The sequence below is a fragment of the Maylandia zebra genome, linkage group LG12 (genome assembly GCF_041146795.1).
Source record: "Maylandia zebra isolate NMK-2024a linkage group LG12, Mzebra_GT3a, whole genome shotgun sequence".
Classification (NCBI taxonomy): Eukaryota; Metazoa; Chordata; class Actinopteri; order Cichliformes; family Cichlidae; genus Maylandia; species Maylandia zebra.
In genome coordinates, this window is record NC_135178.1 from 25,819,009 (window position 1) to 25,844,023 (window position 25,015).

Here is a 25,015-nt window from a genome sequence, read left to right on the forward strand (position 1 = left end):
CATTACAGATTATTAGCCATGTGTAATAATGCCCGATCATTAGGTACTGTTACAGATGAAATGTTGTCATTTAAAACACACTGTGGGATCTTTGTGTGTAAAGGGATACTTAAACTAAGTTTCCTTTTTGGAATAAGTCTCGATTCTCTGTTCAGGCAGGGAAACACAATTTTACTGTTATTTGATCAGAGTGATCTGCTCTTTCATCATCAGTTTCATTTCAGCCACTTGTTTCTTGTTGTACTACTGTCTGGACATTATCTTATACTGCAGCAGTTCTAATTCTGCTTTAGACATCAAATTTCTTCTGATCCGTTTGACACCTGGTCCCAGCAGATTCACAAACCTCTTCCACATCACTTGTGATGTCGGTCTGATGTCAAAAGCAATTTGTTCCAGCAGCTCACCAGTATCCATTCTGCAAATGTATCCGAGATATTTAAGATTTTGTCTCTATGATTGCACCTGGTCAGTATCCAAAGAAGCTAGTGTGTGTTTTTGTTTGTGTTTGTCAGTCAAGAAGTCACAAGTATTCCTCTACATATTTGAACTTTTCCTCTAGATCCTAAAACTGGTTGCTATGGAGGAGTTTACATCAGTTTTAAAAAAAAACAAACACCCTCATACAACCTTGGTAATTATTTCATTTAAAAATCTAATAATGTTTTTTTTAATCTGCATGTCTATGCAAATACCATACCTACAGAACTATGCAAAATGTCTTACCCTCAATTAATGCTTTATTAATTACATGTGATGAACTGATCTTTATTATATATTTTCCCTGTCATTTGAAATTTATATTTATTTATGAAACAAGTCTATAGGACTACCTTATTTCATCTGATCGGTATTGAAAAAAAGAAACATCCAGTCTAAGAGTAATGTTGAAAAACTAGTCCATGCTTTTGTCATTCTTAGGATGTAGTTTTAAGATGAAGGTGATGGTTGTGGCTAGCAAAGGTGAAACATCCATTACAAATGCTGCTATAGCCTCACTATCTGAATTTTGCCAACTCTATGCATAGAAGGTTACTGCAGATGTGGGCTGGATTTAAACTGACCACCCAAGATTTTTATTTTTCACGCACAAGAAGGTGAAATTATATTGGGTAATTATGTAGTAATAACCATTAAAGGAAATATATAATTAGGAGAATACTTTAGTCTGAGCGTGTCACCTCAGTTTATGATATAAACTCAAGGCAATCACACTGAAGTCATGCATATCTTTCCCCTGGACTTCAATAATGGATGTAAAAGTAATTTCCAGTATTTCTGAAATGACCACCTAATGCTAAATGACTCAGCTACTGTACAGCAGCAAGCCAAATCCCAGCACCTCAGGCTAGAATAACATTTGGCTCAGACAATATGCCACCAGACCATGCCCTCCTTCATTAGTTCTGCTTGTGTGGTTTTCATGATGTTCAGAGAGCCATCTTTGACCGCCATCTGCCCTGGAAGTTTGGCTTGCCAGAGACGTTAGTAAGCTGCACACACAGGGTGTATCAGTCAATGAATATGCAGCTTTTATCCATACTCATCTCCAGATGAATGTCCAAATTGTGTTACAAACATATTTAAGTATACTACAAGATTTTGAATGGTCAAAAAACCCCAAATCATCCATAATTATTTCTATTTAAAAGAATTAGGCCCACTATACATGTGCTGGAGCTTCCTAGCCTGGTGCTTTAGTGACTAAAGGGGTCATCAGATAAATCCAAGGACATGTGCGGTAATAAGAAACTGAACACCATCCATCCATCCATCCATCCATCCATCCATCCATCCATCCATCCATCTATCTAATGTTAACCAGAATTGTTAAATACAAATAAAGATGGAGGAAAAAGGCAAACACCCTATAGTATATGGGTTGTCTGCTGATGTGGCATATTTATATGCAGACTGTTTAAAAATGAGTTGTGACTAAAAAGGTCATAAACCACCAGTGGCCACGGACCAACTCTCTCTCTCTTTCTCATGCCCCCTCTCTTGGTTGTCACAAGACTTTTAAGAAAGCTTTGCTTCCTCTGTCTCATTTCAAAGGTCATTAAGTTCTCTGAAACCTGAAAATTTGTGTTGAACATTTATTCATCTGTCCATCCAACCATCTGTCTGGGGAAGAGTTTGGTCACACCCTCCACAGGTCACCATCTATCAGAGGGCTAACACCAAGAGACACACAGTCATTCAGACTTACATTCTCATCTACAGCACAGCTAATTTAGAACCACCAGTTAACCTAACATACCTGCCTTTGGGCTGTGAGAGGGAGCAGGCCCCGGCTGGCCAGTGGATTCAAACCCAGGGCCTCCTTGCTGTGAGGCAACAGTACTAATTACCATCCCGCCATTGCCCCAGTGTTGAACTTGTTCTTTACTCCGTTGCATGTTTTACACTGTAGGGTGAAGTGCATCTCAGCCTCACCCATAAACGATTGACCACATATTCTGTTTCCTTTTTTCAGCTGTGAAAACCGAGTTAGGATACATGTCTGCTTTTATCTCTGAGGCTAGAAATATATCTTCCAATTCCTAATTCCTTGCGTTTTTAGGACAAGGAAAAATTGTGTTTAGTTTGTTTGTAGCATTCCAATTACTTTTCTTCATTCTTTATTTCCTCTTCATGCCTGAGAGAACAGTTTCCATTCAAAGGATTTACTATACATTACCATATATATATATATATACATACACATACATACATACATATGCCTCAGAGAAACAGCAATCAGGACTTCAGAACTAGAAACAAGAGTGGCTGGTAAAATTATTCTTCCTCCTCCACACATTTCAAACTTTTCTGAAACTGTGCATTTCACTGCTGCCCCTCTTTAAACTGTCTGAATGCCATCATCTCTACCTCCTACACCTCTACCTCCTCTTCATCTGTCTATTTGCTTGTGCGTGCGTGACAGAAAAAAAAAAGACAGACAGACCCAAACATGCACACATTTTTAAGCACAACAACACATTGGCATTTTTATCATTTCTTCGGGGGAAAATGACTGCAGCAATAACATCCAAGACTATTTCCGTTCATTTTTTTTTCTTGGCATGTCATCCATCAGTCCATTAACATGGTTTAGAAAACAAATAAAAAGCACACTACAACAACATTTAAAGACTCCTCATATCACATAGAAAGCAATATAAACAGAGAAAGGGAAGTAGCTGTGCCATTCCTTCCCAAAACTACTGTAATGTGCAATCAAAGCACTTAATATCCATTCATTGAGCTAGTCTGTGGCTATCAAAACCACTCTGCTATTGCACACCGCAGCTTCCAAAGAAGGTTGATGACTGCTCACAGCAGTGAGTGCACTCAGTCAATTAACCTCTGTTAATAAGAGTAAAACAGCATTAACATGAGAACTGCATCAAAACTAACCTTTTTTAAGCGAATAACTACATGCTTAAAAACATTAACCTAACAAAAAAAGATTGTAATAACTAATAAGTGCATCATATTAGTCATCATATTAGATACTCTCGAAGGTGCACAGATGCAGGGGGCTACTCTCCACCTGAGTTATCTTTATTTCCTCTTCATGAGCAACGCCTTACTGCAGAATGGCAGATGCTGAATTACAAAACACAGTCTCAGTAAGGTCACCCTGGGTGCCGCTGCCCACCCACCTCCATCCACATCACCCTGGAAACAGGATGATTTTAAGATGCTCCTCTGCACAAATCGAGTAAAAAAATGCAGCTATGCTGGCTTAAAAGCTGAAAATCTACATTAGATCTAGAGTACCGCCATTTAGTGATTGAATTAGATTAGAATTTTATTATAATGGCCATAATAATGATTTTGTTTTTCAGTCAAGCAATTAAGCAACCAAGCAACCACTAACCACTCAACAAGCCAGACACTCCTGAGGAAATGATACTTCACTTAATAGGCATAGAAGCTTTATTTGATCTGCCATTTTCCACTTAGAACAGAGTCACTTTGAACAAAGGTTTCCGAGTTTTACAACAGCAAAGGACTCTTCACATCAGAACATAAAGGCAGTGACAACAGTTTGGACCAGGAGAGACACAAATGTCCTTACAACACGGTTTGCAAGCATTTTAAAGTCTGCTCATTTGTGTGGGTTCATTCATGATCTGCATGGGCTAGTAAGAGTGCAACCTTTAAAAAATAAATTAATTTAGACATTTGTCTTAAAGGGAAGGAACATTTCCAGCTGAGATGCACGCATGCTCCTAACAACAATATGCAGAAAATAATCAAATTTATGCACAAACCTCATGGACCCTCTAGGTGTACAGAAAACAGTATAGTATGTAGAAGATTTCAGTTCATGCAAAAAAAAGTAAAGTGTAAAATAAATATGACAAACGCGGGCGGTGTGGTAGTTCACTAAAACGAAGAAAATGTTGTTAGTGACGATATAATAATCTAAATATTTTACAATTTATCGGCAGTATACTATTTGCAGTTACAGTATGTAGAAACTCTCCACGATATAAAACATTTTAACATGAAACCACATCTTTAAACTCTAAAACTTGAACTCATTTTCACATTGAAGCATAATAATACAAACATGACTTTCTAGCTGAAACTCAGTCACTCACATGAAACTTTTAGAAATGGCACAGATACGCACGAGACACATACATTCACCAAGCCAAAGAGTAAAGTTTTCTGTTTTTGGCTTTACATTACTGAACTTCTTAACACTGTCCTGGCAGAATACATTCTCTACAGAAAATACCACACAGACCATGAGGTGTGTGGATATTTGACTAGTGTGTGTGTGTGTGTGTGTGTGTGTGTGTGTGTGTGTGTGTGTGTGTGTGTGTGTGTGTGTGTGTGTGTGTGTGTGTGTGTTTTCCATGCATAAAACCTTGCAACAAAAGATGTCTTTTTGAATCTCATTTCTTTGTACTTTTCCATCTTGATTTAAACCCGGGAAGCGAAAGAATGACATGCACCAAATATAAATAAGAAATTAATGTATTGCCCTAACATTGATACAGCAGAAATTGAGGGATTCATAAACATGAGCGATAAGAAGATGCTAAAGAGTTGCACATATATCTCAACTGAATATTTCTTGTATTATTTTCCTAGTGATAAAACATCATTGCCAAATCAGGACCCCTGACTCTAAATTATGATTTTTTTTTTATTTTTTATTTTTTAAATACAATAAGTCTCTGAGTGGCTGTGAAGCAGTCACCTAGTATTATGAAATACATGATATAGTGATGGAGCTCAGGGTGACTCATTCATATATATATATATATATATATATATATATATATATATATATATATATATATATATATATATATATATATATATATATATTAGGGGTGCAACAATACTCGTATCGATATTGAACCGTTCGATACGGTGCTTTCGGTTCGGTACGCATATGTATCGAACAATACAAAATTTGTAATTTATTTTATCAACTTTCCTTCTGACGATGCTGTCTGTGTTGAGCACTCAGTGGATCTGCGCTCGACAGTGCAGCCTAGGCGGAGTAGTCGAACGCAGATTCACTGAGCGCAGGGCAAGCTAGCGAGACAGAAGTTAAGCTCTCCTTGCAACATGGCAAAGTGAACCTTCCCCACCCTCATTCAGATCTGGCGTTTGGAACTATTTTGGTTTTCATGTGACGTATGACCCTGAAGGTAAGCGCGTCATGGACTAAAGTAAAACAGTATGTTGGATGTGCCACAATGCTCAATTACATGGGTGGGAGCTAGTGTGTTAGCGCAGTTAGCTCGTTAACGTGTTGGCCGTCCAGCCCCACGCACGGGGCGATCCGCGGTAGCTCGTTAACGGAGATTTGCCGTGTTGTGGCGTTAACGTCATTTCAACGAGATTAACGCTGGCAGCACTAGTGGGAACACAACGAATATGACTGCACATTTACGCCGACATCATCCTAGTGCAAAGACAAGTGGAAGCAGACAAAAACAACAAGCACGCATGCTACAAACTTTACCCAAGTCATTTAGACAGCCGTTAGCACATGATTCTCCTTATGGGGACCTGATATGTTTAATATGCTGCTGAGAGTATAGCCCAGAAGAAGCGTATAGTATAGCTTTTATTTTGGAAAGAGCCATTTCTCTGTAATAAACTCTCTTTTCCAAAGATGAGTAATTCCTCAATCAGATACAGGGCTCGCAAAATCGACGACGTCCCGACCAAATAAGACAGGTCAGGGTGAAGAAGTGACAGCCAAAGAAAAGCTTACCACAAAACGGAAAAGTTATGACAAATCAGACTATAAGGCAAAAATAAAGTGCAGCTTTATAGTTTCATGGACAAAAGAATTTCTGTGGCTGCAATATGACGAGCTAAATAACCAGGGCTGCACATAAGTGGTCCGCAGGTGCGCATTCGCTGTCAAAATAAAAAACGTGCACAAGATAAGAAGTTGCAACGCGTGTTTGCGTACATAAGATTTTCAGGAGGAGGACAGACATTTGTTTAGAACTCTTAAAGATGTCGAAGAAGCTCCTTTAAGCAATTACTGTGATGTTCCTCCACCTCCAAAGAAATGTCAGGAGTCCGAACCACAAAAGAAGCGGAAAAGTATTTGCAGGAGGTGAGCTGGCTTCAAACAAATGATGGACGCACAGAGATGTGGTGCGGAATGTGCCGTGAAAATTTAATCAATGACAAATTAAAAAGGCATGAACATTTTTTTTTGTATCGAAAAAATATCGAACCGTGACACCAAAGTATCGAACTGAACCGTGAATTTTGTGTATCGTTGCACCCCTAATATATATATATATATATATATATATATATATATATGCATGCAGACATATATCTGCAGATACATGCAGACTGGGGGCAAGCAATGAGCAAAGGAAATGCAGACGGTGGCACCCAGATATACTGTATTTTTATACTTGGCTGTCACGACTCAACACCCACGACAGAATGCAAAAAAAAAAAAGTCACACTGAATGCCTTCTCATTAGAAATGTCTTGCTTCATCAACTTCATTTCCAACAGTGAGAACTGATGCTTGTCTTGCAATATGAATCAAACAGATAATGTAAAAATTACTGTTTTAGTGCTCATGCACAAGAGACCGCTGTGTATCCATCTTACATGATTAGAACACTTGTCGGCCAGCCAAGCTGCACTCTCACTCTCTCTTGCAATATGGTTTTGAATTACTGCATGAATCATTTTAATCTATCGATAAATAGTTTTAGAGTACACAGGTGTCTAATAAACGCCATTGCTGCAAGCTGGCTTCAGTGGAGACTTACTGGGTGAAAATCCCACGAGGGAATACAGTTTCAAAAAGAAATGGGAATGATTCGTTTTTGTCTATGTATTGAATAAACACATTGGAACAACACTTTTTAATCACACTCTGCATTCAAGCTGCTGGAGGCGTTTTCAAAAACACCCGCAGTGATCTGACCAAAGATGCATATTGTTAAAAACAAAAGAGAGAGAATTCACTTGGACAGATTTGCCAAACAAGACATACAACTGCTAGCTACTTACACCGGCCTAAAGTTTGAGATACACAGACTTATTATAAACAGCCTCTGAAAAAACTGTCACTGTCACTAGAATACCACGATTGATGTACCAATACATTTAGCAGACGGTTGATATGCTCTGAGGAACCTACCCGTGATGAAGTGGTAAGCCTGAAAACAGTGCATTTGATCAGTGGACAAAGCAGGGATTTTTACAGCACAGGGAGTAAAGAAAATAAACATTTTACCTGAAAAAACAAACAAACAAAATAATCAAAAATCTTTTGGATCCCCTAAAACTGGACACAAACAAAACAAAACCTCACTCTCAAAGTGCTCCAACCGAACATCAGCGTTATGTCTACCAGTCTCAACTTGAAATTCCTCAATCTCCTTTTTCCATTTGACCGCTCATCTCACTATAGCCCTAAATAAAGTGAAAGGAGCCGTTTAGCTCCCCCTCCTGAAATAAATGCCAAAGAGAAAAGAGTGAGAGCACAGACGCAACCACTAGTATCAGTGGTGGTGACTGCACTCCTTGACGCCTGCTGCGGGTTCTCAGGTCGCATCGTCGTCTTCGTCATCCAGGTGATAATTGAGGGTGATGACGGCGCTGATGAATTCTCCAAGCTCCACGAAATCAGCTGTGATGATGTTAATGCCGCTCTCCCCGGGTCTTTGAGATCTGATCCACTGCATCATACCTGGTAAAGCCCTGGGAGAAATGAAAAGAAAAAGCATGTTAGTGGAAAGAGTGCAAGGGGAAAAAAATGATGTCAAAAAAAGGAAGAGAGGAAGGGATGATTCACAGTTGGTTAAACACAGAGAGGGGCGTGCTGAGATAAAAGATCCCTGTGATGCTGCATGTGATGTCTGCGAGCCAGACACCAGCTGCGTGAAGGACACTCTGAACATGCCGGACATGTTCACGTGAGCTGAGCAACAAAGAAGAGCAGCTTTCTGCATAAAAATTAAAAATAAAATCTACGCGTTGTCTCCTCGTTGTTTGCTTTCTTGTTATGCTGAGTCCAACGCTGGCAGTCTATGTGCAAAACGCTTGGATGGGATTCTGAAGGATGCCTACATCAAAGTAACTAAATGCCTGGTGAGAGAGGCTGATAGTGGAATTATCAAATGAATAATTCATGCCAGGAAAATTGATGCTTTTGCTGTTGATGCTTTTAACAAACTGGGGACATTAAGAGGGAATGAAACACAGACAAAGCTAAGGGTAAATTAATATAATTTAAAAAAAAGTTGTGTACCATAACTGAAAAGAGGAGACATAACGTGAGGAAAAATTGCCTCTGGTTTATGGCAGTTGTTCCAGACAAAAAAAAGATGAAAGAAAAACAATAACTCGAATTAGGCCAGTGTCAAATGCCTGGAGATACCTGTAGAAACCACCATGCCTTTGGTTGTAGTTACAAAATGCCACAATGACTCACATTTGACTCCTAAAGTGTGTATCTGTCAGGGTACACACGCTTGTGATTTTTTTGTTGCGAGCTGTTATGGCTAAATCACTTCTGTGGGCTCTGGTGCCTGAGGTGTTTCCATAACTCTGGTCACAAAACTGAGCGTCTGTGTATGTGTGGAAGAAGACTGTGTGCCACCACTGGTGGTAACAATGCATTTTTTGCTAGGCCTAGCATAATAGCGATCATGAGCACAAAAACATGCACATAAATGAGCATGCACACCTTTCTGTAATTGTCTCTCTCAGTCCACTAGCCACACCCTTCATCACAGTGCTGGCTTTTGGTGTCAGAACCACCTGGGAGACAAAGAATGTCCCCTTCCTCCTGCAAGAGAAACGTTGAGGGTTTACATGTTATCTTTGCTGTAACTTTCTTCCTTTTTAATAGTCACCATAATATATTTGCTTTACAGAAGTGCTACTTCTTATATAATTCACTGCTTTACCTTTGAATTAATTACTTTGCATTAACTGCAATTAATCTTTTTAAAGCCTGCTTACTTGTAGCAGCATGCTGATGAAATCAGTAAGTTAAGCAAAGGAGCCAAAAGCAAGTCAAATTATTTGTACAGACCTCTAAGCACTGCAATATATCTACATCATGATAAAAAAGATCCATTGTGTTTAATCCTTATGGCTCATTTGCAAAGTTACAAAACATAAAACCAAGTTAATGAAACATGGATCATTAATTAAAGTGATTAAAAAAATTTATGTGGGGAACACAACAGATTTTATCTGATTTCTTCCTCTGTGTAGCAGACACTGGATTCATGAATATGAAATGTACCTGCGGTCAGTGATAGATGCCTGCAGAAACTGAATCAGCTTCTCCGGGTCAGTGGTGTTGGCCCAGGGAGAAGGCATCATCTGGCCTGGCCACAGGAAGGGCACCTCCAGGGCCATGGGATGGTGGTAGAAGACAAGCACCTGGTACTCCTTCTCCCATAGATACTGAAGACTCACCTGAGTGAGGGAGGGAGGTGTTCATAGTAGCAAGAGGTTATAAACTGAGGAACATAAAACAACCTGAACAGGTAGCTGATTTATTGACAGCTTAGTTCTGAATTAATTCTGAATGAATGAATTTCTCTCAGAGTGATGCATCTTCAATATTTAGTACTGACTTATCACAGAAGGTGTCAGATGTGTTATTTTTGAAGTCAGTGGCTCAATAAAACACCAACAGAGAGCTGTAAGTGAACCAAACTACATATAAAATCTATTTTAAGTGAATTGCATTGACTCTAACGTGATGATACATTTCTGAAAGCATTTTTGCAGACGTAAAAACAGTGAGACTGTCTCCCACAAGTTGCATTCTTACAAATACATGCTTATGTGTATAGCTGGACATCAGCAGCACATTTTGTTGGCTACATCCGATGAAAGAAATGCTGGATAGCAATATTAATTAATCGTAAGCAACCGGTAACAGCAATGAGCTAGATGATCCTCAGGGAGTGTCAATTACAGCAAAAATACACCTTTTCATCAGAATCCCAAGACGCATACACTTCACATCTTCTTTTCCAGCTGATTATTTGAGCTGATTTATTTTTTTGAAAAATGGGCTTGCAGCTGAATATTAGTTCTTAAAATAGACCAAACAAGTGCTGGAAAACAGTGCTGAAGTGGATTAACTTTGAATAGCAAAGCAAATGTGGGCTATAGAGATGACAAGGGAATGGCAGATAAACTTACAGTCTCAGGTCTCCGTCTACAAAATTAAACACTGAGGAGAAGCTCATTGTTTTCTCAGAACCTACTAGTCACTCTTGGCCTTTTTGCCCTCTTTTTCTTTCACTCAGCTGCTGCACCTGACAGGAAGGTGCTCATCTTAGAGTGGTGTCAGCGATTGTGGTAGTTCATGAATTGTAGGGCTAACTGGTACTGCTTATTTTAGGTTATTCAGTTACAGGGGAGGGTGGGAGATGAAGATGGGCCACAATTGGATGGGAAAAAAGACAAAAAAAACCCCTGAAAAACCTTCAAAGAGCAAAGTCTCATCTTAGGGAGACTTTTCTACTTGTCTCCTAAGCAAATGGGCATGGCGCGATATGGCAGCCTCGCTTCTGTCAGTCTGCCCCAGGGCAGCTGTGGCTACAACCGTAGCATGCCTCCACCAGTGTGTGAATGCGAGAGTGAATGAATAGTGGCATTGTAAAGCGCTTTGGGTGCCTTGAAAAGCGCTGTATAAATCCAATCCATTATTATTATTATTATTATTATTATTCTGAGTGAAAAAATGAACTATGATTAGAGATGTAATAACCATAATTCTACATCGGTACTGATCAAAACACAAAATCACTGTTGTGCGGTGCTGAGAAAACAATAATTGCTTGAGGTCTTTTGAACTCAGCTAAATAAGATGTTCTTGGTAAGACGAAAGAAGCATCAGAAAAATGTTCAGCTGCTCCTACTTCACGTACCCCTCCTCCTCCCTGTTAAAAGTTAAGTGTATTTATACCTCCTGAGCAAAAACAACAGGGCAGAGCTTCTCTCCAAACACCTCCTTTAGCATGGTCACCAGTTTTTCATGGTGCAGGTTCTGCATGCCGTAGAAGTGGTTGAAATCCAGGAAGACCACCTCTCTGGCATGAGCTGACAGAAAACTGCTGATCTGCTCTAGGCCTTCTCTGACCTAAAAAAAACAACAACAAAAAAAACAAAATATGCACATTATTAAAATCTTTAGTGATGATATTAAATGTAGACATACAGACTGTGAACTGTGTACTTCAAATCTCTGAAGGACCTTGTATAATTAGGCTCTCAGTCTACACTCAAATATAAATATGTTGCCACACACACAGAGATGGTTAGATATCACTTAGCAACCACAAGCATTGCTAAACAGTCATCACATCAAAAACCATCAAAACTCTACTCTTTTCTAACCGTGGCACTGAAGAGCCCGTGGGCGAAGTACAGCTCATTTTCAGGGTCACGGGGCTTGGTGGAGATGCGCAGGTCAAAGAACCGGATCCCAGCCTCCAGTTGGCTCGTGAAGTTCATAGTCTGTGTAGCCAACCACTTCCTCATTAGCTTCTTGGCCACCGTGCCAAAAACAGAAACGAAGTTCTGCACCGTCTCTGGCTGCTCGGGGCCCACTGGAGACGCCTCATCGATGTAAAAACTGAAGGAATCGTGGGATCCTGGGGGAAACACAAACATGAGTCTGCATACTGACTACTGCAGGTGTCGTTTCTGGTGGGAGACGACTGAAAGTTGAGGTCATTACTGAGAAATAGCCCAAAACCAAGGTAACAAAACTAACTACACGAAAAACAGCATCCAAGGTTGCAAATCATGAACTCGGACAGCTTGAAGAAGAAAATATATTTCCTTGGGATTCTGACAGGGACATAACTGGATTTAACTTTGAACTATTAGAGTATAAGTAAGATGGATGTGTGTGTGTGTGTGTGTGTGTGTGTGTGTGTGTGTGTGTGTGTGTGTGTGTGTGTGTGTGTGTGTGTGTGTGTATGTATGTATATATATATATATATATATATATATACACACATACACACATCCATCTTACTTATACTCTAATAGTTCAAAGTTAAATCCAGTTATGTCCCTGTCAGAATCCCAAGGAAATCAGATTCCTGATGGTCATTCTCTAATAAAGTTTTATCGTTTACATATTATCCTTTTCCGATAAAACTGAGTTTTGGTGTAAATTAAAGGCAAAATAAAGAATCAAGAAAAATTACAGCCTTTGACTTAACAAATTTACAACCTGGATGACAACTATTTTATCCACTCTGGATATGAAGACTTTAAACTAAGCTTTAAACTAGGATAGACCTCTAACTGTGAAATGCCTGGTTTTGGATTCCTGCTTAAATTCAGACACACTTGCTTAACAAGTGAACCTGCCATTAAATTGCTTCCACACAACTACGCTTCTCACCAATATCTCTGAATGATCAAAATTTAAAGGTCTATGTCTTCTGTCAGAGTTTTCCCGACAAGCTCTGGAACCGTATCTGAAAAGATACATGCTGTGAAATTTTCCAAATGTCATCTTTGGAGCCTTGGGGATCACAATCATTTTGGAGTGGCAGCAAAAATCTTAGATACAGACATCTACAAGCCTCAGGAAATAAAACAAGTCACATGAATACAGGCAGTGGAATCTGTGAAAAACCTCTAAAAGCATATTTATTTTGTTATTAACAGTGATACAGTTGATGTTTTCTTAGTTGTATTAAAATTGAAATGGTGAAAAAAATACATTTGTGTAAGCCAGTCTGTACACTGAATGGTGATTCCTTTGTGACATTTAACTATTTCCTTGAGACAAACTCAGGATCAGCTGTAAAATAGACCTGAAGGTTGTGTGTTCTGCTTGAGCAGTTAACATCTCCTGCTCCTCTCATAATCACTGAGACTTCTTCATTATCCCCTTTACATTTCACATCCTCACCTTCTACCACCACCACCCCTCTGACACAGAGCCTGAACTGACCTTCAGCTATCTATATAGCGGTGCTAGGTCTTCACAGTCAGCACAGCGAATGACCATAAGCTGAGTAGACAGCTGAATCCTGGGGCAGGGCAGCAGTCGCATCACTACTGGCTAAGCCGCACCACCAGGGTCACAGCGTAGCAGAGCATGACCTTAACCGACTCCAACAGCTGCCTCTGCAGAAAATCTTTGCTTTTTAGGGCTCAAAGTTGCGCAACAACAAATCATAATCATCGCAAAATTATTTTCATTATCCAGTCATTCAGTCAATGTTGAAAACTACGCTACTGCTGATGCCTTTAGGGCGCTTGTTACTGAAATGACCCTTGCAGTGTGGTGAAAAAGTCAAACAATTTAAGTAATTTATTTAAGCCCCCATCTTGACATCTTTTTTTGGCATATTTGTCATGCTTACATGTTTCAGATCATTAAATAATTGTAATATTACACAACAATAACCTGAGTTAATACAATAAGCTGTCTTTAAATAATGATTTCATCTATCACGGGGTAGAAGCAACCCCTACCTACATGGCCCCATGTGAAAAAAGTAATTGCCCCCTAAACGTAATAACTGGCGATGCCACCCTTGGTAGCAAGAAATTTGATCAGCCACTTGTGATAATAGACAATGACTCTTTCACATGACTGTATGGTTGGTTTCTGAACATGAAACCAGGGTCATGCCAAACATATCAGTTAGATTTAAATCCAGATTTTGACTAGGCCAAAGTTGGTTTTTGAGCCTTTGAAAGAAGTGTGTACATTATTGTACTTTATTGAGCCCCGTGGGGAAATTGCTCTCTGCATTTAACCCATTCACTCAGTGAAGCAGTGGGCAGCCATTGGGCACCCGGGGAGCAGTGTGTAGGGACGGCACCTTGCTCAGGGGTACCTCAGGGTAGCTGTTAAGGGGAATCGAACCCCCGACCTTCCGATCATGGGGCAACCACTCTACCTACTGAGCTATCCCTGCCCTGAGAGGTGGACTTGCTGGTGTGTTTCAGATCAGTTCAATTCAATGCGATACTTTATGGTCCCGCAAGGAGAAATTAGTTAAGCAGCAAGGGCAACAATACGAGTAAACAAAACGATAATAAATTGTCCTGCTCCACAACCAAGCTGGACATTCTCCTTCTGGATTTTTCTGGCAAAGAGCATAAACACTGACCATAACTGAGTCTTTACATGCTGTTCTGGGTTCTTTGTGACCACTGGATGAGTTGTTGATGACCTCTTGGAGTAATTTAGGCTGGCCAGTCTTGGGAAAGTTTACAACTATTACAACTTAATTTTGTCTAATTAACATCTGTTTGATAAATATGAATAACAGAAGAAGAAGACATTTAGGAAAGGGGGCAAATACCTCTTCACAATGTATACAAGTAAAAATAAGTAAGCAAATCTTCACATATGAGATGTTTGAAAAGGTAAGTTTGGCCTTCTTTAATTAAAAAGAAAAAAAATCACTGAAACAATTAATTTACACTTGAAGTGGCTGCTGCCCTTTAACCAATAACCTGAATAATTGTTTCAGTTTTGCAACACACACTTCTAATAGCTACACACCCATCAAGCTGCATAGGCCACTCTCCTTGAGATACGCGTTGTTCTGTTTGGGGAAAGAAGAACAGTTATAAGATATAAATTAAATCTAACAGTCCCCAAGGATCTAGCAACAAACTATATTTTATTAGTTTTTAATGAAAGCCTAGCACTTGAGGGAAACTAATGAGGTTTGTTTTGCATTGCTAACAAATACTTCTATAAATATGTATGACAAAAAGCCCATGGTTGATGCCATGTTGCAGAGAGAAACAATCTCACAGGAAAAGCTGAGACAGTATCAACCCTGGAGGGCCAAATCTTTTGCCAAATGTGCAGAACATCTGTGAGAATTTGCAGAAATGTGAGAACTTCACTCCAATACTATTATGATGCTTGAGCCCTGAATGTGATTAATTATTGTTTATGCTCCACCTTGATGGTCTGCCATTTCTCAAGGGAAAAACATTCATTTGGAAATGTGTGGAAGCATTTCAGTTTTTGAAACATACAATCCACACAATTAGTTTTCATTCTCACAAAAACAAACAACAGCAGCTCAGAACTGAGTCATTTCAAACTTGTCTACAGAGACAAAAAAACTTCTCCTTTCAAAGTGTAAGATTTTAAACTTCTTATACTTCTCATTTTAGCTTTAGAAGCAAATACAACATAACAGGTTGTGACTGGGGTGGATTGTCTTATATAGTTTATCATTTATGTTCCATAGATTGGTACTGGTGACATTTGGAGCAGTATTAATCACCTGCAGTTTCCAGGTCTTGGGATGTGCACATTTCGTGCCAGTTCCTGATTTTTCCAGTTACCAGGCTTTACACTGATCCTCTGTAAATGTTATCAAGAACTTGACACAGGAATTCAGCCCACTTAAGTTTGCTTAAGAAGTACAGCTGTTTCTTAGCTTTTACCAGAGTGCAAATGTGCGGTGACTGTGATACTTCTATCGAGTGTCATGATGAATGAAAAAAAAGCAGCAGGTAAATCAATAAAAAGACCACTGACCGGATAATCTTTGTCACCAAATGCAGACAGTAAATTACAATAATATACAAATGCGCAAAATCTTCATGCTACTGCCATGAGAATGAACATTCCTCTCTGTATTTAAAATATGCAATTACTGGGAAAGGCATTAATGGGGAATAGAGTCCAGTGTTTGATATGAATTACCTACCGCAAACAATATCCAAACAAACTACTGTCAAGCTGTTTGATCACTTTAACTTTGATAAAATTGAAGATGTGTACACAGAAAAAACTAAAGCACCCTGAAAAAAAAACATATCCCAGAATAATACAAGTAGATGTCACTTGTGTAGCACTTTCATTGGAAAGCAAACTTAGGGAACTCTTTTCTCCGACATGTAAATATCAGCCGCACACAAGAAGAAGAGTCTCAAACTGCAAAGAGAGAAGATGAACAAGAGTGCCACAGAGACAACAAAAAAGACTTAAACAAGGTGAAACAGAGTGATGATGATGACAATGTTGATGACAGTGGTGCTGGGTGCTGCTACTGTTACCTTAGAGAATTGACCTTTGTTAATTTATTTATTTATTTATTTATTTATTGTCATTGTCAAGAACAATGAAATTGCGTTTGGGGCTTCCATACAACCCAAAAAAAGAAGAAAATAATAAATACCCCTTAAAACCCAAGTGTACATATTTAACCCAGTGTGACTCCAATGCAATAAGACAATCCTTAGCAATAATGTTCGTAGAAATTCAGACAAAGACCTGAGAAACATGACAAAATACAACAATGCAACCCATTCAATATTATTGTACTGTGAGATATGATATCAGATATGATAGTTATCTATTTAAGAAAGAGGGGGGGGGGGGGCAGGAGGGGGAAGAGAATAAAGATATGATGCACCAATGCAGACCAGTTCATTGCTATTAAGAAGTTGGATATGGTTATTGTCCGTGAGAGGGGGGCAGAGAGTTCAGGAGCCTCACAGCCTGTGGATACAGGCTGTTGGCCAGTCTGGATGTTCTGGCCTGTATAGACCTGTACCTTCTCCCTGAGGGCAGCAGATGGAAAAGGTGGCGCGCAGGGTGATGTTGGTCCCGCAGGATACTGTGCACCCTCCTCAGACAGCGAGTGGGGAAGATATTACTGATCTCTGGCAGACTTGTTCCAATAATTCTGCCAGCTTCTTTCACCACCCGCTGGAGTGCTTGCTGATCGGCCTTGGTGCAGCTGGGGAACCACACTAGAAATCCATACGTCAGAACGCTGCTGATGGCACAGTTGTAGAAGTTCAACATCAGAGATCTGGGAATGTGTGCGCTCCGCAGTCTCCTCAGGTAGTAGAGGCGCTGTTGGGCCTTCCGTACAACTGAGGTGATATGGTTGCCCCAGGACAGGTCCTCGGTCACAGTTACCCCCAAGAATTTAAAACTGCTCACCCTCTCCACCGCCTCACTGCCAATGAAGAGAGGCAGATGGTTGTTATGGCCCCTCTTCCGGAAATCTACAATGATCTCCTTGGTCTTTTTGGTGTTTAAGACCAAGTTATTGTCGTGGCACCATGACTCTAGTTGTTGCACCTCTGTCCTATAGTTTGTCTCATCATTGTTGGATATAAGTCCGAGCACTGTAGTGTCATCTGCAAACTTAACAATGAGATTGGACGCGCAGGAGGAAATACAGTCATGGGTGAAGAGAGTGTATAGCAGAGGGCTCAGAACACACCCCTGAGTCATTCTGACTGAATGAGAGCAGAGCATTAAGAGAGAACCACTGGTGGTTTGTGCCCTTTTTCATTACAAAACATTACCACTCTCCACCCTTTTTAGATCTATTTTAGGATGCTGAGTAGAGGAAAGAGGAGAAGAGAAGAAAAAAAATGAGAAGAGAATGAAAACTGACAGGATGGAGATGAGCTAAATGTTACTACAAGATAGATATAGGCTTCTGACTCTACATAATTTTGTCATTTACACTTCTTTTTTTTTTTTTTTACAGTAATTCTGCAAGTGTTACTCTTTGCATCTATTTTTCAAACTCTCCAGTTCCTTTTCTCCTGTCTTAACACTTTATTTTCTCCATCTTGTTTGAGCATTAGTGTGCACACTGTATTTCTGATGAGGCTGAATTATTTGACTTTGAGACTATGTGACTATTAAGATAAGTGTCTCTGCTGGAAATGCAATTAACTGCAAATGGTGGGAAAACGAGCCAGTGGAGAATTCCACACTGAACCATTTCTTTTGGATTCTACAATATTTTTTTTAATTTTCTTTAAGCAACTTATAAAAGTGAAAACTCCACAAATATATGATGTTGGCTAATGAGTGGCTAATTATGAGTATCATGCATCAGCATAATACAATACTGCAAACGAGGGAATTTTTTGCAAAACTGCTAACTGTAAAATCCTCATGAGCTCCAAACAAGCAAGATGCACACAATATCTTTGGCAAAACAAAATTTCACTCAGATTAAGGAGGGTCTTGATTCACAGATAAAGAGCCATAGCAGGAAATAGCTCTAAGATGGGCATTCTCTCTCTCTCTCTCTCTCTCTCTAACAAAGACCCCCCTTTTGCTTTTGTATTGCACATTATATCCTGTTTTTCAGTGGCTTTGAGTTGACTTACTCCCCCTCTTCACACATCCGCACAACCAGTGTTTATCTTGGCATCTAATACCATTCATCCATCTTGCTCTATAGGGGTTTAAGTGGCGTCAAAGTGATCTAATCAGGGGACTAATGGCCTTTTACAGCTAAAAGTCCAGGGCAAGCCTTTTTCTCTATCCAGAGGGAACCACTGAAACTCAAGATGCCTCTTCTTACAGTGGATTGGTTGTTATTTCTCGCAAGACTATCTTAACCTAATACCACTGCCTTCACCCATCCCCCTTGGTAATTCATGCTATTCATTGCTTACCTAAAGCCTTGAGCTGTTACTCAGGAGGTGAAGAATGGCTCCCCTGAGCCTGAAAATGTAGTATAGAGAAGTGTAAATCAGCCTTCTTCCCCGGTATTAAAATAATCAATATTATCTGCATGGAATGGAATGGGACGGCACGGTGTTATAGTGCTTAGTACTTTTGCCTCACAGCAAGGGAGGACACAGGGAGGACAAGATTGCATGTCCTCCCTGTGTTTGAGTGGGTTTTCTCCAGGCTGCCTCCCACAGTCCAAAGACGTTAGGTTACTTGGTGATTTGAAACCGGCCATGGGTGTGAAGTAAATAAAGTACTTAAAAAGTGTGTTGACCAAATTATCACAATAGAATGATGCACCATTTAATCATTGTACTCTGAAATAAGAAATAAACAGTAAAAAAAACCTAAAAGTTGAGATTGCATCGCTTTCTAAAGTAACTGAGAAAGTCTATGTAAACGGGTTACAGCTGCTAGTTCTAAAGTCTTTGTTTAAGGCAAAAATAATATAAATAATAAATGTATAATGTATATAAATTGCATGCTAGCAGTCTATTTTGCAGTTCTTCTGATTCATAATCGCTGAATATTAATTAATGTAGCTTTAACGATCCAGAACGATATGGTTTCACTCACCAGTTCAATTTATTAAGACAATACATTTGAATATTTTAGGTGCTTAAATAAACCCATAAAAAGCATTTCATAATAAGTGACTAATACTGTGTTGCCACTATAGTGCTGATTCATTTAGTTGTCATGCACACCTGCACGACACAGATATTGTACATGCCAGTGAGCACATAGTTCAAATTATACACCTACCACCACACAAAGTACTGAAAATCCATTTAATTACTATGGTAGTAAAAACGTGACAGATCTTCCCTTCCCCCTCTTAAGCTCGTTTCATGGTGACAGAGAAAGAAATTCACAGTATCTCTGGTGGCACACCTTTCTGCTGACCGTCTTGCTGAGAGGAATGCCAGCCAGTCTGCAGCCCTCACCTGGCAGATTTAACAGTAGCCACAGGAAAAGAGTCAAACACTAATCAGCCTGGGTAAAACAAGAAAGGTAGCTGCTCCCTCACCATCTCTCCCTTCAATGACCCAAATATTTAATATTCTACTACGTCTTTCTTTCCTCTCCTGCACAGCCCTTCAACCTAGTTCCAATTAGTATAGGCACAAGCCATTTGACTTTTATAGATGCGATATGTCGGCACAGCCGGAGGCCAAAGTGGCATGTAGGGACAATGCAGAAAGCTGAGTCATGCCTAAGTGCTACCATGTTCTTAGGTCTCAAACAACGTAGTCTGCAGTGGATTAGCAGGATTAAGAAAATGAGAGCATGTATTATTCTCACATAATTAATCAAACAGCCACAACGCAACTGTGCTCAGTCATGAGTCATAGCATAAAACAAACAAACAAACAAACAAATTAGAAATGTGCAGTTATTCCAAATAAACTGGACAAGAGCTGTCCCAGTGTCATCCAGTTAAAAACATCTAAATCTGACTCCCTCAGATAACACCCTTCCTCAGTACTATTGTTATATACTGTAATTCTAGAATGAAAGAAAAAGCTCTGTGCACAGCTCATTTCTTTTTTCTGGACAAATCTTCTCCAGGTTTCACAACCACACTGAGTCAGCTCTCCTTTAAGTGTCAAATGATTCACATGTGTTTTTGAACTCGGTAAATCATGCAATTTCAATTCAGCTGGGCCTGCTAAGTTTGACAAAATTGATCATTCCTCTATTTCAGATTGTCTCGACCATGTTGTTGGCATTCAGGATCAGACTTTGCAGTGTTTTGCCCCTTACCTGGAAGAGCAAAACGTTAAGGAATACTTTCCTTTGCAACCATCTCTCAGGATAAAAAAATGCTGTGTTTTTTTCAACCCTCATTTCTTACTCTGGCTGCTCTGAGAACATACACCTGATATTTTGTCCAAGATTCATAGAATACAACATCGTTTATTAAATATGTTGGAGGCTCCTTATGCATGGGAATACGTTGCACAGCAAAATTCATTGGATGACACTTTACAGTGCAGATGGACAGAACAAAAATTGTGTCTGTGTCCAAAACTTTATGGATCTAGCCGTGCAATCTCATTAAGTGTCTCTAAATGAAAACAGATTTTTATCTGTTAATATCTCTCATATTTAAATACTGTAAATAACCTGTATTTAAGTTCACTTGACAGAGGTAGGTGACATTGCTAAGTTTACCGTCACTGGATCAGTCTCATTGTAATTTTTTGAATTGTCCATCAATCACACAAAGTAACAAGAAATAGCAGGAATTTAAAATGAGTGAACAACCACAGTCAGCATCATATGTACTGTAGCATATAAACTGCTTTCATAACAAGATTTTGCAGGTTGAACCACTCAAATGTAACAGGTAAGCACATGCAATCTGTTACACATCTGTTATACAGCTGTTGTAGCCATCAAACACCTGCTACTTTGAGTATCTTTAATGTGCTATATGCACAAATAATTTGGCAGCATTAGCTCATTAACCAGTTACTTGAAGCACAGCAAATGCTGTTAAAACATTATATATATATTTAAAAAATCCGACAGTAATGAATCTGCCACCTCAGTACCCTAAAATAAACTGTCAATCATTCAGATGGTTATGTGTGCTAACAGCTAGACTGTGAAGTTTTCTGGCAACAGCAGAGTAGCAGCCATCACATTATCCTACACTGTAAAGTACTACTTTTCCCTGGATATTTCAAGCTCTGCGGTAGGTGAATTGCTATTTTGAAAAAGTGAGCACAGAAAAATAAACTAAGAAACAGGCAGCAGCGGTTGTATAATAAGTTTTGTACAGCAGCATTTTCCAGTAACATCCTGGAAATAATATTCTTCCAATTAAGTGGAGCTATGAGACTTGTTTGAGGAAATGAATCGCCCATCCTTTTTGTTTCTTGCCTGTCCCAGTTTTATTCCTGCTTGAACAAAGGCTTAATGCTGTGTTCAATGATGAGACAAAAGAATGTGATATGAGATGCACACTTTTGAAAGAACTCGGACGTACACTCCAATAGGAACACATGGTTGTTGCTATAATGAGCTTGGATAGAAATCCTGTGTGTTCTGGAGTTTCTTGGCAAATATGTGCAGGCAAACACAAGAAAGTGCAAAGATTTGGTGGATGTTTACAGAATCTGTATCCAAATGAAGGATAAACTGAGCTATCCTCAGCTGAGCTGCAGGCCACAGAACCAATGAGAGATATTAATGCCTAATTAAAAGGGACAGAGCATGTTCCCATGCTGTCTTGGCATGGATGAACTGTGATTCCGCACAGCACATGATTCAGCAAAATTACAAGCATAGATTATGCATACTATGTTGTTCCAGTCCTTATTTGTATTCCATTACATCTAATTTGACTGCATGTGTCTTGGCATCCTTAAAAGCTGTGATCATATTTGGTCATATGCCGTGCCCTGGACATCAACCACTAATCCATCTGCATGTGAAATGCAATGTTGCACATGGCAACCAATAAACACCTCAGGTATTGGGAGTTCAGCAAGAAAAAGACAGAGAGCGGAAGAGTGAAAGTGAGACAGAAAGGAGGGGGAAAGGGAATGAAGCACAAAGGATTAGAAATTCACAAGAATGAAGAATCGAATCGCTTTGTGTGGAGGTGTGATAATCGCTAGGCAGTGAATATGGATTTAACTGGCTGCTAATAAGACATTCTATCAGTCAGATCAGTGGTGGGCTATACAACCAGCATTTCCCATTTGAATGGAGTTAAAAAGACCGGCACACTGATTGGATAAAGGTCCGACAGCACATTTTCAATGGGATGCGCTGTGATCATCTGAGTGTGCAGACGGCACCCATCCCACTCCGTCTCCCTGTGGCCACCACCCCAGCATAAAAGCACAAACAGAGCAGCGTGGCTCATCTATTCTGAACCTATAGAGTGGTTCTAGATGACCCTTTTCTTTATTATCATTATTTTCTAAGTGCATACTTACTCGGCCGGAGAACGAACACGACAGCTGGGTATTATGATAACCGTTAGACAGGTGATCGCAACACAAGCAACTGAACTATTATAAATACATAGTACTTCTTTGGTTGCGCAACAGGTCTTACCCTTTGTTCCAACGAGGTGCAACGAAAGTGACGGTTGTATTAAATGCACAATTCAAGTTTAGGAAGCGGTAAAACACAAATCTGAAACTGTCAATTTGTGCATTTCTAATCTACTAGAAAAGCTGTACGCAATGCGCGAGGTTAAAAAGACACGGGCATCCTCCTCATCCGATTACACTTGGACAAGGTCTTAAAAAAAAAAAAAAAACACTTACCGGGAATAGCCAGGTTGGTGAGCGGGATAGTGTGCATGCTCTGCGGTAAACTTGCCATCCAGTCTGCGAACCGCAGGTCGCTTCTCCCGTGAGACGAAGCCATGCTTCCACCTTGCACAACGCTCCGTTCTCCCTGACCGGTGCCTGCGCCAACCTGGAGCGCGCGCTCTCTCTTTCTCTCTACACACAGACACACTCGCGCCCTGCCTCACTTTCTCTCAGCATCCCTATCTCACGCACACACACAGACACAACTGCGCGACCGAGAAGTCAGCCCCCCCAGCAGCACACATAGGCGTGTTGCACATTTATGAAAATGCGGTTGGATGGATCTAAATATGGCAACATTCGGTGGTTAGTCGCCCAATAGTAACATAGCCTAAACGCCGCAATGGGTATGTTTCAGTACTAGTCACTTACAAAATAAAAGGCAACATATAATCATCTCATGTTTTTAGCATTAATGCACAGAGCATGAATGCTAGACTACACAAACCCATAAGGTTGCCAGAACACCCCCACATGAGGGCAGCATGTTAAATATTTTGGAACCACATAGTTGGATATGAATAGCCTATGTAAAAAGGTCTGCCAAGCTGATTCCATAATTCAAGACATGCTTTTACTGAGGTTAGAACATTTTGGACATTTAAAGCCATCTTTTTAGAGGACTGGATATGTGCATTATCCAAAAAGGTTCAGTTAGTGTAGGGTTTTAACATAAGATGGTCACAGATTAAATTCTAATTCCTAGTTAACCTATGTCTGAGCTAAGGTCATGCACTTGAATCACTGAAAGCTATATGAAAATGACCCATTCTGCATAATCAGTGTGATTACAATCAGCTGGCTGGCCAGCTTAACACGAGTCATTCAGAAAATAGGTTGTAATGGTATAAAGATGGAGAATATACAAAACCTTTTCTTTCATGGTCTGTATCATGTCCAGACACTCCACGGAATTTATTACCTAAATGACAGCAAAGTAGATAACTGACTTCTCTGCCAAAATCAGGTTTTTTTGTTGTTGTCGTTTTCCCATCTGGTTGTGTTTTCTACAATTATGTGTTTGGAGGAGTGTCACGAGAGGAACGGTTTATCAAACCATTGCCAGCAAAAGCACAGAAAAAAGATCAATATTGTCATAAATACTGTGCATAATCACTAATCACTGCCATGTCTCCCAATATAAACATAGGTCTCTCAAATAATAGGCTTTGCCTTGGTTGACCTTAAACCCAGTGTTCAAATGAACAATATACATATTTAAAAAGAAAAAAAGGGATCTGAATTGCCATCATATAAAATAAAATGTCTAATTCATGACAGCTGTTAATGTCAGAGTCAGCTTTCAACAATATTTCGGGTTGGTTGCCACAAACCGGGTTGGTTGCCACAAACCTGAACCTTAAAAAAGGACTTCTGTCCCTTTAATGATGATGCCGTCATTCACCTCCTACATCGTTCCCTTGCTCACCTGGAGACCGCTGGAAGCACTGTGAGAATCATGTTCTTTGATTTCTCCAGTGCCTTCAACACCATTCTTCCCTCGGTTCTAAAGGACAAGCTGGTGAACTCTGGAGTGGACCATCACCTCACTACCTGGATCCTGGACTACCTCACCGACCGACCACAGTATGTGAGGACTCAGGGCTGTGTGTCGGACAGTACGGGGGCCCCACAGGGAACGGTTCTGGCTCCGTTCCTCTTCACCATCTACACTGCAGACTTCTCCCACAAT

General features: G+C 39.8%; 1 protein-coding gene across 1 annotated transcript; it reads right to left on the reverse strand.

The window, feature by feature from the left end:
• Positions 1–3,906: 3,906 nt before the first annotated feature.
• Positions 3,907–23,564, reverse strand: plcxd3 (phosphatidylinositol-specific phospholipase C, X domain containing 3). The gene is made up of 6 exons (XM_004547188.4): positions 23,275–23,564; positions 11,878–12,134; positions 11,447–11,620; positions 9,764–9,939; positions 9,197–9,298; positions 3,907–8,208 (listed from the first exon to the last, which is right to left on the reverse strand). The coding sequence occupies exons 1-6, from the start codon at positions 23,375–23,377 to the stop codon at positions 8,052–8,054; spliced, it is 969 nt and encodes a 322-aa protein (XP_004547245.1). The 5' UTR covers positions 23,378–23,564; the 3' UTR covers positions 3,907–8,051.
• Positions 23,565–25,015: the final 1,451 nt, after the last annotated feature.

Coding starts and splice junctions, on each gene's coding strand:
- plcxd3 (XM_004547188.4), bottom strand. CDS start 23,377: ATGGCTTCGTCTCACGGGAGAAGCGACCTGCGGTTCGCAGACTGGATG. Junction 9,940..11,446: donor CTGTTGTTTTTGCTCAGGAG/GTATAAATACAC, acceptor TCCCTCACTCAG/GTGAGTCTTCAGTATCTATG. Junction 8,209..9,196: donor AGAGAGACAATTACAGAAAG/GTGTGCATGCTC, acceptor CATTTCTCCCAG/GGCTTTACCAGGTATGATGC.